This window comes from Dromaius novaehollandiae, chromosome 6 (genome assembly GCF_036370855.1).
Source record: "Dromaius novaehollandiae isolate bDroNov1 chromosome 6, bDroNov1.hap1, whole genome shotgun sequence".
Lineage (NCBI taxonomy): Eukaryota > Metazoa > Chordata > Aves > Casuariiformes > Dromaiidae > Dromaius > Dromaius novaehollandiae.
In genome coordinates, this window is record NC_088103.1 from 42,090,644 (window position 1) to 42,108,690 (window position 18,047).

General features: G+C 41.8%; 2 protein-coding genes across 3 annotated transcripts in view; one reads left to right on the top strand and one right to left on the bottom strand.

Moving 5' to 3' along the window:
• The window catches only part of EIF3A (eukaryotic translation initiation factor 3 subunit A), a 36,862-nt gene extending 34,340 nt beyond the window's left edge, over positions 1 to 2,522 (bottom strand). The window contains exon 1 of the mRNA XM_026108162.2: positions 2,351 to 2,522. Within this exon, the coding sequence (XP_025963947.1) occupies positions 2,351 to 2,399 (49 nt within the window). The 5' untranslated portion in view covers positions 2,400 to 2,522. The remainder of the gene's footprint in view (positions 1 to 2,350) is intronic.
• A 552-nt stretch (positions 2,523 to 3,074) lies between these two features.
• Positions 3,075 to 15,952, top strand: DENND10 (DENN domain containing 10). Of its 2 annotated transcripts, none has more exons than XM_026108171.2 (9): positions 3,075 to 3,103; positions 6,784 to 7,000; positions 8,347 to 8,426; positions 9,511 to 9,659; positions 9,877 to 9,988; positions 10,338 to 10,438; positions 11,622 to 11,729; positions 12,724 to 12,818; positions 13,509 to 15,952. In XM_026108171.2, the coding sequence occupies exons 1-9, from the start codon at positions 3,090 to 3,092 to the stop codon at positions 13,683 to 13,685; spliced, it is 1,053 nt and encodes a 350-aa protein (XP_025963956.2). In that variant the 5' UTR covers positions 3,075 to 3,089; the 3' UTR covers positions 13,686 to 15,952. The 2 variants fall into 2 exon arrangements, with proteins under 2 accessions (XP_025963956.2, XP_064370360.1); XM_064514290.1 differs by lacking the exon at positions 3,075 to 3,103 and adding an exon at positions 5,815 to 5,955 and having other exon boundaries at positions 6,804 to 7,000.
• Positions 15,953 to 18,047: the final 2,095 nt, after the last annotated feature.

The following is an 18,047-nucleotide window of genomic DNA, read 5'->3' on the forward strand; positions in this document are numbered from 1 at the left end:
TGATAACCAACTGGACAAAGCACAAAATTAATTCACATTGTTTTGAAACTTTTTATTAATTATAGTCAAGCAAGTTCTTGACAGTAAGTCAAGTAATTAAGGCTAATTTAACAAAGACTTTCATAAAAGCACAAAGTGAACCTGAAAAGTCAAATACAGCACACATCACAAAACCTTACAGTTGAAACTGTTAAGCTACAGAAACAAACTGTAACAGACCAAATTTAAAGCGTTAGCTCCTGAATAGCTATCAGAATGCTTTTTTTTCCTTTCCATCCATTATATCATGGATATCGTTATATATGTTAAAAGGTATCCAAAAACAAGAATTGAAGCTCTGACTGGACATGAACTAGCTGATATGCACAAACAACTATTCTAGTGTTAACCAAAGTCCTTAAGTAAGCTAAAATTTCAATGTGAAAAAACAAAGTTGTTACAGGAGCTGGCTAAGATGTCCTACATTATTAGAGAGCAGGCTCGATATCTGTAACAACAAAACACTGCCTGAGGTTGCATTACATCCTTGACTACAAAACAATGGCAGATATTAACAATAGCTATGGGTTGGCTTTGACCTACATCTGCAGTCTGGGAGGAAAAACAATCTTTCTTAAAATATACACATCTACAATCATTCAAGATCTTTCTGCTTCTAAACATCCTGTATGTATGTTGAGGTCATTAAGGAACTCGAAGCATAAAATACATCTAAATGCTAACTTAAGCCTTATGTGTAAACATAAAAACTAAAACTCAGGAAGATGCACTGAGTTTCCTAAGTTTGAAGCATCAGTTTAACATTAAAGTGCTCTCCATGACATGTAAATTAGCTTAGGAACAATTTCTCACCTTTTATTATACTCAGACATGGCTAGATTGAGGCCTCTGCAGTTTACAAAGCCTTGACCTTTCTTGTCATTTTTTCTAGTCAGCCTACTGAAGTTTAGGTTTCTTTGCATTTATCAACAGTACACTTTTCTCCGCCAGTCCTCCAACCCATTAGAATTTAATGCACTTGCAGTAGTACAAGAGATGTCAATTTTAAACCTTCTACTGTTCTTCAAGACCAGGAAAGGGGAAAAAAAAAAACCCTAAGATTTAAAGAACAGTTTAAAGCCAATAGGGTAACGATGTCACTTGCTCTCTAAGGAAGTTCAACTTAGACTATAATTAAACTTCAGAATTCCTATGTAGAGTATATACTCCTCTGATATATGCGTCTTTACCAGTAAAAAAGACTAATATACAGCTTTCTCACAGGATATACTGGCCCAAGTCTTCTCTTTTGTTTAGGCAGAAATGATTTTAAAAATAACTTTAATTTAGACATTTTGAGGATATTCAGTATTTTATTTAACATTTTCTTGATGTTAGAAAATTGAATACCTGAGGTAAACAGAATTCCCAAACTACCCAGCCTCTTCAACTGTCACTTTAAAATCCATATATCACCCGTAATTTTGGAATGTCTTTAAATCTGCATCATGCAAGCACCCCTGTACTGATAAGAATTCTAAGTGGTCTCTTGCTGACTGCTTAAATAGGTTGCTATAAAAAAAAAAGAAAAGCTAAAGCTGTACATTTAACCTGAAAGGCATCAGCCTGCACAGCATTTAAGGAGTTTAATAACCTGCCTTCTCGCTAGAGTCGCTAATAAGTGGTAGGATTACTAAACACGAAGCCTACACGGAAAAGCAAGTCCGGGGACGAGATCGGGTGTGAAATCATTCTGGAGCCCCGGCAAACGCCGAGCTGGACACATCCGAGCAGCCGTGCGCGAGTGCCGCTGTAGCGCCCCGCGCAGCCGGGGAGCCAGCCCTCGGGCGGGCAGAGCCAGCCGCCGCCTTCAGAAGCGACAGCAATATCGCCGCGGCACCGCGCGCACCAGCGAGGCGCCCCGCCGCCGGGACCCCCTCGCCGAGGACTGCTCCCCGCCCGCGGGTGGCCCGGGGACCCCGCGGGGAGGCGGAGCCGGAGCCGGGCCTGCTCCCCCGGCCGCCCGGCCTCGCCTCCGCCATGCGGCGCGGCCTGCGCCAGCGGGCCTGCGCCGTTCCCTCACAGCAAGGAGGCGCCGCCCGGCCCGGCCCGCCGCTCCCCAGCGAGGGGGCACTGGAGGGACGGATGGACGGGGGGGGCGGCGGTTAACGGCCGGCGGCGGCGGCGGCGAGAGGCCGCGGGGCGACGCACGCGCGCGGGGCGGGGCGGGGCGGACCTGGCCCGGCCGGGAGGGAAGGGGGGAGGGGAGGGGAGAGGAGAGGAGAGGAGAGAAGCGGAGCGGAGCGGAGCGGCGCACGCTGCCCGCCATGGAGTGGGGGGGAGAAACTCCCGCGGCGCCGCCCGCACCCACCGTTCGCCCTCTTCAGGGCATTCTCGGGCCGCTGGAAATACACCGGCATGATGGCGGCAGCGGCGTCTCCTCACAGGGCGGCGGCGGTGGCAGCTCCCTCCGTGCGCCCAGCCAGGCAGCCTGCGAGGCCGGAAAGGGAGAGCGCCCCCGTGACCCGCGCGCGCTGACGTCTACGGAAGCGGAAACCCCTCCCGACGCGCGGGCTTCGCGGCTGCGGGGCGGCGGGGCCATGGCAGCTGGGCGGCGCGGGCCGTGGAGGGCACCGAGGCGGGGCCGGGGCCGCGGAGGCCCAGGCGGCGGCGGCGGGTGTCCGGAGCCCCGGCCAAAAGCCGCTGAGCGCTGGTGGCCTCCGCGGCACGAGCCGTGTTTCGGCAAGTAGAGCCCTGTGCGTGAGGTTAACGCGGTTGGTTTTCGCCATCGGTTCCTAACCGACACCCGTGTCGTGCCGATCCTCTCTGATAGGTGCCGTAGCACCGGCAGTCTGTGACGGTGCTGGTTCACCCCAGACCGGGGCTGCGTTACGTGGAGAAGTGACAGTACGAGAAAGCTGGTAGATTTGGCCGCGCTTCCTGAGCGCAGAGGCCCCAGTGTCCCCGCAGGAGGTGTTCCGGGGGGTAGGTGCTGCGTTACTAGGTTACAAGCCACACACATCACTCGGTTAAGGACAGTTTCTGACCCAGTCGTATACTTCTATGGTGGTAGCAGTCCTCCGAATCAGGGAACTGGCTTGTGGAGCTCCATGAAGCCATCGAGGTAACTTACAACTAAGCTTTTGAATTAACTAAATAGTTTAACGTGGAAGACTATTTTGGCAAAGGAGCCATTATGCATGCTGAGCATTTGCTCTTGACAACCTGTTCAGCCAGTTCAGAAATAGTATTTCTGAGGTGGTTAAGAAATTGCACAAAGGCCCTGCTTCTGTGTCCATTTTCATCTTCATCAGATGAAAATTTATTCTTAATCTTCAAAATTTGGGAAATTATTTCAGAGGAACCCAGGCCATCCAATAACTTTACTTCTGTGCAGTAGTAGTAATGTGAGTTTACATATGATGATAGCTACTAGTGCCAATGCATATTTTTCAAAAATACTACTGTGTTTTCTCACTGAAAAATTCTATTTCAGCATTTTGAAAAAAACAACAGAAACTATGAAAGTGTATGAATTACACCCAAAAGTCCTATAACAAGCAGCAAAAACACTCAGTAGAAGAGCAGCAATTAAATATGTAATAAATGCAGTATTTCAAATTAGTAAATACCAGAAGAGTGAGTTTGTTTGAGGCATTTAACATAAACGACTTCTTAGTCTCTCAGCAGAAATGCAGACTTTGCCACTAGAAGAGCACTGATAACACATCATGGCTGTAGCTGTGACCCTCAGCAGACCTGACAGTCTAGCACCAGCTTAAGTATGACTCAGTATGATTTTCCAAAATTAAATGAAGAGGGAGTATGATGATTAAAGACAGCCTATTGTTGTCTATTGATTTTTCTGTTTCAATATATTTCTTTCTGCATACTTTCTGTATACAAGCAAGAAGTCTTGTTTGGTTTCTTTTTGTGTACTTTTTGCAGTTACCATCTTGCATGGCCACCAGAAAAGTTTGTGTGTGACTATTGTGCAACACACATTTAGAAAATTATTTTTAATATTGTCTTGTAATCCCAGTTTATTGCCAAACAGAAAACTAATTAAAAATAAGAAGGAAAAAGACACAATCACTGTATGGAAGTTTTAGAGTCATCAGTATATCAATTTAACTCAACCACCAGGTGCTCCACACTAATCCCTTTTCACTGTATTGCATGTGTCTCCATTCTGGAGTAAAGAAAAAAAATCTGCTTTTTCCGTCTGTCCTCTTTTGAGAGTTTCTCCATGTGTCCTTGGTATCTTTCTGAGATGAGCTGACCAGTATTGTACACAGCGTTCTCCATGAGGGCACACTATTGATTTATATGAAGTTATTTTAATACAGTCTGCATTCTGTACTGTCTCCTACAGCCTAGGTGTTTCTGTTTCAAACCACAATTATACATTCAGTAGAGTCTTCGTTAAGCTATGCATAATGTTGAACAAGTCCTTTTCTTGTGTTGATAAAATTAATTTAAAAGTCCTCAAAATGAGTGCCAAACACGGACACTACCCAGATCTGAATGGACAGCATCCTAGCGTCTGAAGGCCACTTGTGCCTCTGTCACAGCAGCCAGTGCTTGTCCTAGGGCCTTACACCCTCTAGTAGTGGATCTCAGGTGTACTACTTTGTATTTATTGCTACTTAATACCATCATTTGCTATTATGTAGCCCATTCTCTTCACTTCTTTGAATCTCTGAAATTCCTGAAAGCCCTCCAGGACTGACTTAGACACCTTCTTATCAGGAGCAGCTTTTACTGTCTGAGTATTTATGTCTTTTGCTAAATGGTGGATAAGCATACTAAATGCTTATGCTTTAAGCTTGTACCTTTATGAAAATCATTTGAGCGACTACCCTTTGGTGCTTTCCCTAGCCAGGCGTGATCCTCCACAGCTCTGGCTCCTCTCCCAGGACTACACAGTTTCTTCTGATACTCCTCTAGTTATTCTGGGTATTTTGGAAGTCTGACAAATTATTCCAAATCTGTTGCTGCTTGGTATCATTAGTGCACTTTATGCACTATTAATATGTGTGCTTCATATATGGAGTATTCAGGCATATTCAGTTTGGTTAATCCAAACTATAAAGTAAAATGCTTTTATTCTCAAATAAACATGTCCATGCATAGAGTTATTCAGAAATAGCTGTTATGCTTTATGAATATTCCCTGCTTTAATCAGGCTGTCTTTCACGCATAAAGAAGCTTTTGTGAATACTTTATAGAAGCATTTGCAAGGCCTGTATATTCTGTGTTTTGTTCAGCACTAAGCACAGTCAGGCACAGCTTCTGGGTGTAACTGCAATAGATGGTTGACAATAAAGTAAGAAAATTCTGTGAGCAATAAAACCTTATTTTGTGTAACATGCATATACATAAATTACATAGACTGTAATGTTTTTTGTGTGTAGTTTATAAATGAAATACATAAATTGTATCATGTGATTTACAGAGCTAAAGAATGTAGGTGATGAAAGAAAAGATTCTCTAAAACAATGACCCAGAGTAATGGACCAAGGGTTTGGGGGGGTTCATTTTCTATCCGGAAGCAGATTGGAAAGTAACTGAGAAAGTACCGGGGGGAGACAGGCTGCAGGGGGTGCCGGCTGTCACAGCTACAGCACGGAGGGCTGCAGAGACGGGCACCAGGGCCGGAGGAGCAGAGAGGAAAGGAGTCGCTGGCGGTCGCCGGGGTGAGCGCGATGGCAGCGGCGGCAGGCGGATGGGCGGTGCGACCCGGGCCCGGCCCCGCCGCGGACGGGGACACGGGCGCAGCCTGCCGCCCCCCGCCGCCGCCGCCGCCCCTCGGGGCCGGGCCGCGCTGTGCCGGGGCGGGGCTTGCGGCGGGCGGAAGGCGGCGGCGGCGGGGAGGGCCGGGGCCCAGGCCCGGGCCCGGGCGAGGGGCCGCGGGCGGGAGGCGGAAGATGGCAGAGCCGGAGGCGCAGCTGCTGCTGGGCGTGGGGCTGGTCGGTAAGGGCCGCGCCGGGGCCTCGGCGCCGGGGTGCTCTGCGGCGGGCCCGGCCCGGCCCTGCGCGGCTCTCCGGCCCGCGGCGCCGCTCGGGCGGGCCGGGCTGGCCCCGCGGCGGCGGCAGTCCCGGTCCCGCAGCGGGGCGAGGCGGGACGGCTGGTCCGGCCCTGGCCTGCCCTTCCTTTCCCTTCCCTTCGCTTCCCGCGGGGGCGCCCGAAAGCGCCGGGGCAGCGGGGTGTCGGGCAGAAACCCCTCGGGGAGTCCCCGGGCGGCAGGGCGCGGGCGGTCCCTGTCCTGGTGCCTCGCCGCACTGCAAGCCGCTCTACCCCCTGTAAAATATGCCTGTAAGCACCTAAAATCGCGACGAGAGTGAAGTACTGGTGCGTATGCTGTGCGTGTTGCGGTTCTGCCAAGGGCCGTCTGCGCGCCGCCGTCGGGGTTTTGGTCCCTTCGTAACAGAGCCCAGCAGCGCCAAGGACAGCGGGAGCCTTGAGCTCATGGCTTCCTGGGTTTCAGCTGTGAGAACAGAAGTAGGAAAAACAGGAAACACGGTAGATATGCTGATCTGGTTCCTATGGGCCCTGCTTATATAAACGTGTATTCAACCTCCTCGAGTCAGTTTTGGACCTCGCAAGGCAGGTCAAGAGTGGATTTTTTTTATAAACACTTGAAAAATAAACTCATAGCACAAACACTGCCTACAGCTTAAACAGTAGTGGCATAACTGGATGTCTAGGGTCAGTGTAAAATGGAATTTTAATCTGATTCCAGGAAACAAATCTGATTAACCCATCAATTTACTTCCTTGCTGCTGTTTGGCATTCTCACAGTGAACATCTTTCCACCATAGAAAAAGACACCAATGGAGATGCTTTGTGGGTTTGGTGTTATCCATCCATAACAGCTGAACTGAGGAATCTATTGCTGAGAAAATGCTGCCTTACAGATGAAAATAAATTGCTTCATACCTTTGTGTTTGGCCAGTATAAAAGATCATGGTTCTACATCACAACTGTGGAAGTTCAAGATTCTCCAGCCTTGAAAAAGGTAGGACTTTGTTCACTGTCATACCTCCTGTTTGTTTTTCAGCAGCATACAGGGAAGATTTTTGCAGAGCTTTCTCTGGCTTTTTTTTTTTTTTTTTGGTAATCTAAACAGTGTTAAATTCACCATTATATGCTGTGAGGAAGGGAAGTGAGTCAAAGTTTTGTACACTCATGGATGCAACGCAGCTGTTACTCTTACACAGTCCACATATTTCAGTTTTCTCAAAGATGTGTGCTGGTTAGAGTTGTAGGGAGATTCAGATACATAGGATTCAAACTGGATAATGAGTATTAAAACAGATTAAACAGATTAATGGTTATCTCACATCATTATTTCTAATTACTTTGCATTTTAAGTCCAAGAGGTTTTTTTGATTGGCTGGTTTTGTTCGGTCAAACAATCTCTCTGAAGGGTCTAGCATTTGAACCCTTATTACTGTAGAACTTTTTTTTTCCAAATTGCTGAACTATACTTGCATATGTACCTTTTCTTCCACTGCATTGATAACTGGAAGATTGAAGATGTGCTTGTATCTTCTATACTTTCCCTGTGAGGAAGATCACTGAGTTGTCTGTTAAGTTTATTCAATCTTCGTATGACGTGTTATACTGTTAAGTAGAAATATAATCTGGTAATTTTATCTGCCCACAGAAGCATGTTGTTTGACTTTCCTCACTCAAATTTTGTGTCTCCTATGCAGCTTAAAGGTGTTTTTTTTTAAAAAAAAAAAAAAAAAAAAAAGCTCTTCTGGGTCATATCAGTGATATGTGTGGCACAGTGCTGTCTCAAGAGAGTGGCAGTGGGAGATGCTATTTAAGGAGGACATGTGAGCCTGGTCACTGTCTGCAGACTTCTAGCCTTGTACCCTCCAAGTATTCACGGTCCACAAATAAGGAAGTGAAAGGATATGTCTGTATATGGGCCTGTTAGCCATGGACTTGTCTAATCTCTTTTTGAATCTGTCAATACTGTGTGCCTCCACAACCTTCTTTGGCAACAAATTCTAGAAATTTATTACCCACTGTAGAGGAAAAAAAACCAAAACACTTTTATCTGTTTTGAACTGATCTCATGACATTAAAGGAAAAGCAACTCTTACATAATAAATTAAGCAAATACAGTGCATACTAGATCTGACTCAGTGGAAGTGAGTCACATCAGAAATCCATTAGCCAGATCTTTTCAGCAGTTAATGAATTGGATCTGCCGTTACAGCTCACTTTTTTCTTTTAGCATTGAAACATCTTGTCTGAATACTGTAGTAAATTCAACAATGTAAACACCTCTGTTAATCTGAGATCATATAAAACAAGCTGTGTATTTTTCTGTGTGTGTGTCTTGCTCAGGTGACCCACTTTTCTATTGTTCTGACGGCCAAAGACTTCAACCCAGAGAAATATGCAGCCTTTACTAGGATACTGTGTAGGTCTGTATAAAAGCTTGTCTTTGAGTGTTACTGTGTATATATTTTGATCTTGTCATGCCAAAAGACTAATGCAACATATTGTTTTCATTTAGTCTAACAGTCTGCTGAAATCCTGTCCTACAACCTGTGAATCAAACTGTATAAATTCTAGATTGGTGATTGATTTGATCTAGTTGTCTTGAGTTCATGCAATAAGTGTTGGAAGAATGCCAGATGCCCAGTATGTTTTATCATGCAGGTCTTGGTCTTCCCTCTGCCACACATGCACATTTTCTTCAAGAACATGTTTTTTAAAAATTATAAACATTTGGGAAGAGGTCAGTGCACTGTAGCCAAAGGTCATCGTACGTATGGCGGACAACTTATATCCCTCCACACCACTGCTATTACAAACACCTCCTGCAACAACTCTGAACTACACACAACACCCATGAACTTTTTACTTTTCCTCTACGAAAAAGAGAGTCTTTTGCTTTTCCAGGTCTGTGACTCCATCTTCTCACTCCTTCCAGCCAGGCTACCATCTTGCCCTCTGCCTCTGCTTACTCCGTTTGCTCATTTTCCTTCATGTCCCTATTCTCACAATCTACCTCTGCATCTTTCTCTGCTTTTCCTTCGAATCAGTTGGGTCCTGGATCTTGATATCAAGTGCATTTTGTGAAATTTTGGAGCTAATTTGATATGATTATCAGGTTATTGTATCACAAACTTGAGAAGGCCATGAAGTTGAGCAGAAGTTCTGTGGGGCATTGAAAAACTGAGATTGTTTTGTTCCACTCATATTAAAATATTTAGGTTGCCTGTGGATCACTTTAACACTGATAGTTTTTTTTTCAAATCCAGGATGGATTTCTAAATTAAAAACAATAGTTAAGTTTTAAATGTGACAAAGCTTTGTACCATAGCTAAAATGGAAAGTTCTCGTGTGCATGTTGGAAGACTTCCAGTTTAGTACTTAAAGCTCAACCAGGTGTTCAAAACAAGGATTCTTCCCAAAGATATTCTATTGGTGATACCACAGTCTTTTCAAATGTTTGTTGATACTGGTTGCAGTCAAAATACCAGACTCTTTCTTTTCATGCAGAATCTACATGAAGCATGGGACTCCAGTTAAAATGATGGAGAGTTACATTGCAGTCCTTACAAAGGGGATCTGCCAAAGTGAAGAAAATGGATCTTTTCTCAGCAAAGATTTTGATGCTCGGAAGGCTTACCTTGCTGGTTCCATCAAAGGTTAACTAATACTAGAAATCTGTAGTCTGATTTCATTTGTGTGTTATATGAAACAATATGTGTCCAACCGTATAAAATACAATCCAGTGTTCATGTATTGTTCAAGTAAATAGTATGAACAGTAGTATCAGTGTTGTTATTAGTAAGCTTCTTCAAAAACTAATCAGAATATCAGCATGTTTATCTTATATAAAATAATTTTCCGCCTCTTTCCTAGATATAGTATCTCAGTTTGGAATGGAAACAGTTATCCTTTATACAGCACTGATGTTAAAGAAAAGAATTGTAGTATACCATCCTAGAATAGAAGCTATCCAGGAGTTTACCAGGTACAGTATAAGTCTTTCAATCCTTACCTCCCTGTCCACCTGCAAAAGTCCAGGAAATCTTGAACCTTCTTTTAGAGAAATATCCATATTTGGGGGAAGAAATAGTACAATATTAATATTATGTTTTTATTGAAATTTATTGAAAAACTCAGGGAGAAATTTAACAGTAGAATGAATGATAAACTCCTTGAACTGATAGCAGAAATCTCTATGTGGCTCATGAACACACGTGCTGAGTGAGACCCAATCATATTTGTTCTTCCTTATGGCATGCATTTCATACTGTCAAACTTCTAAGTAGTGCAGGTAAAAATCTAATGTGTGTCAAATGCCAATCTCATTTCTCTAGGACTCTACCTGCTTTAGTGTGGCATCGACAAGACTGGTCAATTCTTCATTCATATGTACATCTAAATGAAGAGGAAGTAGAAGCCTTAAAAGCCTGCACAGGTAGTGATAATTTATTCATAAAAATAGAAATGAAATTTGACTTTAGTTTTTATTGATGCAATGTCTTGCATCAGCACTCTTTGGAAAAAATGGTTATTTTGCCATTAATGCCATTGTTTAAAAATAAACCACATATTTTTCTTTAGAAAAAACAAATAAACTAAAAAAATATGTTGGAAGATTAACTATTAATCTGGTGATTCTGAGTGGGTTCTCACCAGTCTACCTTTAATTACAGATATAGTTATTACAGTATGGAAAGCATCTTGGACACTTTTTGATTTTAGTGATCAGATGGATCAAAAGCCTTACTGTTATATAGAATCAACTCACTTTAGATAAGCTACTTGTTTTTAACCTTTTACATGGTTAGTAATGTTATTTTTAGGATTTTTTTCTGTTCCTAACTCTGAAGTTCGAAATTTTTATTCTGACTGCTGTCAGTGAAGTCGTTGGCTCCTAATTACAGGCAGACTTTACCAGCTATAAGAGTGTGATTTCCGTACGTGACATCACTGTGTACATATAGTATTTAACACATAACCAAGGGCCTCTTCCTGCATTTATGCAAAGGTCAGCATGATGCATAATGTGGCAAATAAGAGACTTCTCTATACAGCATAATGAGGAAGAAGGCTACCCATCTTCAGTGTTTTTACTGCATTACCAACAGTGCTCATCAAACATCTTCCACAGAGAAAAGCTGCTCTAAATGTGCTCAATTGGCATGGTATAGATAAGAAAATTTGCTCATATTATTACTCTGCTGTCAATCTAATACTGACTCGACAGTAACAAAGGGCTCCTGAGTGGCGCTTCTTCTAAAAAAGAAGTTCATTAGATTATTTACTTGCAAGTGTATAGTGAAAGTGGCGAGAGTGTTTAAAATTTTGAAGTGATAATCTTTTTGTATTATATGTAGTGTTAGGGATTCTTTGATGTTCAAAGCAACTTTAGAAGCTGCTTTTTAAGCTCCTCAAAGATAAAGAATTCTGGTAAAGAGTTTCTCATCAAATGTCTGATGATATCAAGAGAGCAACCTCTTGGATACAGTTTGTGTTCAGTCACTCTAAAAACAGACTTTAGGACTGTAGTTTTCAATGATCTCTTGGTTATGTTTTGCTTTTTTGACTATGAAAATTTTGTTGTCGCCTGATAATCTTGCCAAAACTCTACTCTCCAGGTTACATTGCTGGATTTACAGATTCTGAAGTGAGCAGTAGACTGGACCTCTACGATGTGTATGTGAATTTGGCAGATAGCGAGATCACTATTTCCCCTGGAGTGAAAGGTTGGTTGCCTCTAATGTTTAGGATTTGGCGATGTTTATTCTAGAGTTATAGTAAGTACTGAACCTTGCCCTAAGTTGAAAAATCTTGAACCTGGTTCTGAACAGGCAAGGTATAAGCTTCTGTCTTTCAATTTTGTTGAGACCTTGAAAGACTGGTGAAACTTGGAATTTGAAAAGACATGCCTTGACTTCCAACAAATGTATGATTGAGATTTCAAAACGTTCATGTTGAACTATTACATGGAATAGACATTCAGTTGAGGACTACTGAATGCATAGATATCATGGGAATCTTGAGGAAAAGCATTACACTAACAATACTTGGAGACTACCTGAAGGGAAATCTTGTATGTGCTTGTCTTGTTCTTTCTGTTCCTTGGGTATCTGCTTAAGGCCACTTTCGAGGTAGACTGTGAGACTGACTGTTGGCCTGCGCTAGCATGGCTGTTCATATGTCAGGTTACTGCCTTTGTGAATATCAAATGCAGATGCTCCTTGTTTTGGCTTGCTATTCACATGCATTTCTAGATATCACACAAATATTCATTTTACAGCGTTTAAAAAATTTTCATTTTTGTTAAACTTCATTTCTCTTTTATGCAAAGACCTCTACAGAACACATTTTGGCATAGCTTCTGGATTCTGGCTATAAGCCAGTTTTATATTGCCATTGTAAGATGTTAAATCTTTTTCTGTTGTTTCAAATATTGCCTTTAGCCCAACAAGAACAATAAAGATTAAGAATATGTAAAATTGTCAGATTAGCAACTTCATCCATAGCAGTCAGTAAGACAAGCAGCCTCAATCCTTTTAACGGAATAGTTTCAAAGACCTTCATTAAGGGAGGTAGATGAGTTAGGGGTATTTTCTCGTAAAAATGAGTACCCCGTTCTTGGAAGAAAGATACTATGGATTTTAAATATTAGGTTCTCTATATTTGAAATAAAGATAGATGTATAGGTATGAATGTGTGTGCGTTTTTTTTCCTATTCAGAGGCAATGACAATGGGAAAACTTCACAAAGAAATAGGACAACTAATTGTTCAGTCTGCAGAAGACCCAGATAAATCAGACAACCAAGTCATTAAGGTCAATTTTATTTTTTTAATCTACTTAAATTACTTTTATCAGTACAACTTAAGGGGAGCGGAAGCATAAGGAATATTGTCCCTAAAATCAGTTGATTTCTCCTAATCTGTGCCCTATTACAAATGAGCCTTTTTATTCTTCATATAGTTTTTTAAGGATGACAGATTAGGTTTATATTATCTCTTGGGTAATCACATTGCTGAAGAAATTTTAGGAATTGTCTTGAATTTAAGACTTCCCATAAAATTAGTTTCCCAGTTTTATTCTACATCACATGTATTTTGCTAAATGCCTTGTCAATAGTATTGTCAGTACCTTGGAAAAAGTCCTACTGCGATGGGGCTTCTCAGCTATAAAGTCTGATTTTTACAATGATACTTTTTCACTTCCTCCCACAGCTAATAGATTCTGTTAGACATTTCACAACTGAGCAGCTTAGCCAAAGAGCTCAGTTAGGCAAGCGATGGAGACCTGTAGATTGGCTGTGCTCTCTCAGCTGCATCTTTATTCAGCGTTGCACAAAAGCAAACTGAAGAGCTATTGCAAATTTTCCTTAAAATAAATGGACTCCTTAACTTGAACCAGTTATTTACCATTATTTTCTTTTTGTTCTTAAATGTTAAATGGATGTAAAAAAAATTGTAATGCTTAATACTATATTCATGCTTGCTTTTTCTTCTGTTCTTCAAGGATATTTCACTGAAGACAAAAGAAATCTTGACTACTTTAGCATCACTCACGGAAGTTTCTGATGGCAATGAAAAACCAACCCTTAACTGTGAAGCCCTGAAACAAAAACGATTTCCACCAGCTACAGAAAACTTCCTTGTTCATTTAGCAGCTGCTGAACAAATGCTTAAAATCTGATTTTGGTGCACTTCAGTGTTATGGACCAATATGAAAAAACTCTCTTTGCCATACAAATCAGAATATCTAAATTTTATATGGAAAAATTAAAGGTATAAGAGTGAATGTCATATTTACCATGATATAATGCAGAATATCAGAGCTTGACCTGGAACATATGGAGGCATATATGGCAACATTCCTGATGTCTTTTTCTTTTCCTGACTATAACTTCGTATATATAGCTCCCGTATTTCATATTATAATGCGGGTGTATACACATGCAGCATGGTTCTGTGTGTCTAGGCTGGGCCAGACATTATAGTGGCCATTTGTCCTGCAGGTTTCAGATGTCGGATAACTCTGTTATTGCTCTGACTTGTCTTCCTGATATCTGGAACGCAGGCTGCAGCATGTGTGCTGTAAAATCAATGCATTTTGGACATGCTTGTCTCTGTGCAGGGATATACTGAACATATAGTTGGTCTGTGTGCTCATTCTGGGCTTCCAGGTATGTCAGCCTGTAAAATACAGCTCTTGCTCTGAACTGCCTCATATCTGGAAATCCCAAACAAATGGACAAGTTCTCTTCTTTCTGCTTGAAAGTACTAAAGTATAAAAAAAAAAAGGATGTCTGGGAAAATCTGACATGGTAGCCTTATAATGTAAAGGAAAAGGTGTTTTAAAGCTCAAGTGGGAGTTGAGCACCTCTTTCGGACTATTGCCTTAGAAGTTCCCCCCTTTTCACTCCATCCCATGCCTCTGATGAAAGGAGAAGAGGACAGGAATACTGTATTTAAAATGGGATTTCCTGAGGGGTTGTGGACAACTGCTACTTTACAGCTGGAGCCATTTAAAAAGCTGTTAGGGCTCTCAGTTGAGAAGCCCAGATAACCAGCCATGCATTCCTGATCTCTTTGATATAAAATCAGATTAGTTAAAACCTAATGGACTGGGAATGATCAAATAGTCCATTACCACAGATAGAGCATGAACTTGATAAACTGCTTGAGCTATAACACAGGCACTATCTGATTGTGCACTGTGTAAACTGAATGTAGATGGATATTTTCAAAGTAACAGTGAAAACTGGGAAATAGTTTAGATAAAATTAAAATATGTGTACTTGTTTGGTTGCATAGCCATAACTCAACAGTTTTTTGGGTTTTTTTTTTTCATTAGGCAGCCTAAAACTAACTGTTTTGTAATCTTCTGGGAAGACCTTAAATTCTTTGTAGGGAAATACTCTGAGCCAAACAACCTGTATTTCTTCAGAAATATCCACAAAAGTCAGTCAGTTCTGCAGTAGCACTTTGTTATATGAAAAAATAACCTTTTTCCTGGCCTTTGTACAGATAGGCTGTAGCACGTGGTTTTACATAGAGATTTTATACTTATGATTAAAACTTTAGTAATCAATATTTATATTGTTAAACAATTGGATGTTTGTTATTCTGAAACTGTTAGAGCTCATCACTAACTATGTACAAGCAATATTAGGTTGAGAAAGGGTCATCCTTTTGCTATGTATCATATATTAGGGAAATCTGTTTTAGAATGTGGATAAGGAATGTGGCAACTATGTATACAATGGCTAGTTATTACAGTTAGTAAATGAAAGGACTTCAAAATACCCCCTATTTTCAGGGGTGTATAATTCTACTTTAAACATCTATTTGGTAGTTTAAATTCTGAACAGAGAAGTGTATACTTTTGGGGTTTGTTTTCTTTTCTAAGAAAAACACTGCAATTGCCTTCACTTGCCTGTAAGTGCTCTGCAGCTTTTCCCCCATTTGCATATTAGTATTTTTTTCCTTGATGGTTCTTTAGCATTGCTGTCTTTGTTTCAGGACTTTTGTAACAGTCAGGAAGAAAATACTGCAAGATTATGCCGAAAGGTCCGTTCGGGATCTATTCTGAAGTCTGCTGAAATACAAGTCATTCACTAAGAAAAACCTGAGCATGCTTTGAATCAGATGTCTTAATGCCACATAGTTACTGTGAAGAAACTCACATAGTTTCTTTTTAACAAAAAGCCTTAAGGTATCTAATTAAGGTAGCATGGGTGTTAAAGACAACCACAAAAAGCTGAGAAGCTCAGTTACAAATGATACATCCAATGTTTATTTTGTTTTCTGTTTTGGAATCTTCTAAGTTGAAAATCTCAGTGTTGTGTTAGATCTTGTATTCTAACATTTGTGTGAAAACAAATGAAATATAATTTTGCACTTAAGGAACCGGACTCATAGCATGCTTATGCCTATTAAAAAAAAATCCTGAACAGCCTACCCTTCAATTCACGTAATTTTCTTTTCTTGAGTAGTTGTGGCCACTGAGTCACAGGACTAGATCTTATGTTTTGCAATACTGGGATCTGCAAGTAAGCTACAGCTTGATAGTTAGGCTGGAAACATACTGTTTCACAAGTTCAAATAGTTTTGTCATCTGTGCTGACTGTCTTGTATGTACAGTGAAAGAAATATCAGCCTCCCTCAGCTTCAATACTTTAAAAGGATTGTTCTAATGTTCTTGCATTTTCATAATGACTTCTGACACTGTTTCTTCTCAAAAAGGGATTAGAATAAGAGAAAAATCTGGAAGGTCAGGAGAGGGAAAGTTTTCAGGTTATTTCTCACGTCCTTTTCCTGTCTTCAATATACCAGCAGCCATTTTTTGTGTGTACAGTTGTTGGTTGTGCAAACTCAGATGACATCACCTTCTTCCTCCTAGCAGCAAAGACGATGCAAGCTGTCATTCGTACCTTTTCATCTTATTGCCTTTCTGTTGCTGATTAAATATGAAATGATGCATGACCATTCATGCTGACCTAGTAAGACTCCAAAAGACTAACTAACTCAGTGCCTTCTTTCCAGCCTGTATCACCCTTCTTTCCTCAGTTGAGGATGAGAGACTTCTCCTAGCACTCTTCCTCGCTTATTGTTGCCTATGATGTGAGCTACATTTGCAGAAAGGGGAAGGTAGATCATGAACAATGGAGAATCTTGCAGCAGGGAAGCAGGATAAACAGTCAATCCCTTATGTTGTAATTTTGCTGTATAAACCAGGCTAGTCCCTTCAGGCTAACTATACGTTGCTGCTAATTCTGTCATCCTTGGGGTTTTAGTTCCTGGTGTGAGCTGGCCTTGTCGCCTCTGCAGGTGAAGGGGGGAGGGGGCATGTTCCCAAAGAGGGCAATATAATGCTGAGCAATGTGGAAACAAGTGACACAGGATGTCTGGCAGCCTCCATCTTAAAATTACTGGCTTCTTCTGATCTTCACCTCTGCCTGTTTCAGTTCCCCAGCTACCAAAAGAGGCTGATACTAATTTGTTAATAGTGTGTTGTGAGAAGTCATTTGAGGCTGTTAAATTTCTAAGAACAAGCCACAAAGCTAAGTGAAGGATGTTCACAGCTGTTCCCTACTGTCTTACACTCTTCCCTTGGCAGCTGTCAGCCTGGAGTCTGGGTCGGATAGATCATTGCTTTGATCAGCTGCTGAATGATGCAGGAGACCCAGGAGGAAATGCAAGGGACGGGGCAGCAGCCCCTCTCCGAGCAGCAGTGCACAGCACATTGCTCGCCGTGTGATAAGGCAGTAGCTGCAGCGCTGTGCACAGTTCCCTCCCCACCTACATCCTTCCTTCATCCACTCTTATGGCCTGCAGGGAAAACAGTTTGGCTGTTAATAGGCTTCTAGGATAACCACATGCACACAAGCTGCAGTTGAGGAAATGCTTTGATCTTGGGATTTCCCAACATGGGACTTGCTGATTTTTTTAGTTACATTAAAAGGACATTGAACCCTCATTGTATGTTCCTAAACTTAAAGATGACAAGCTGGGGAGGTGGGGAACTGTTAGCGTATTGCACTGCACAGGGACTTACGTTTTCCAAGAAGCTGAAAGCTTTAAATCTACTGTAGTTTACTACTCCTTAAACCAGTTTAACCACTAATACACTATCACTCAATACACTAGCCAGTGCTAAAGACAGAAGACAGACCTGCCTTGGGCTACAACGCTGTTAATCATCTAGTCCATGCTACGAAAGCAAAGGTTTCTTTGCAGGTGCTGACTCGCCTTGCAAGCCCCTCAGGCATGATGCTTTCTACCTGTCCCAGTCTTGTTTCTCTTGTTTACCTATTCTCATCCCTCTGGACTACCAGGTGCCGGGTCCAGGCAGTTCTAGTTCTAGTCTCATGACTTCTTTATTTCAAAATCAAAGGTGCCAGGGCCTTTTTAGTAATATATGTTCCCTGCCTTGACCTGGGAAACAGCTGAATCACCCAAGCTGACAACTTAAATGGCAGATGCCTGCCTTAGGTTCCTCTGGAAAATTCTGGTCAGGGCAACAGAAACATTTCTGAGAACAAGGGAAAGGAAA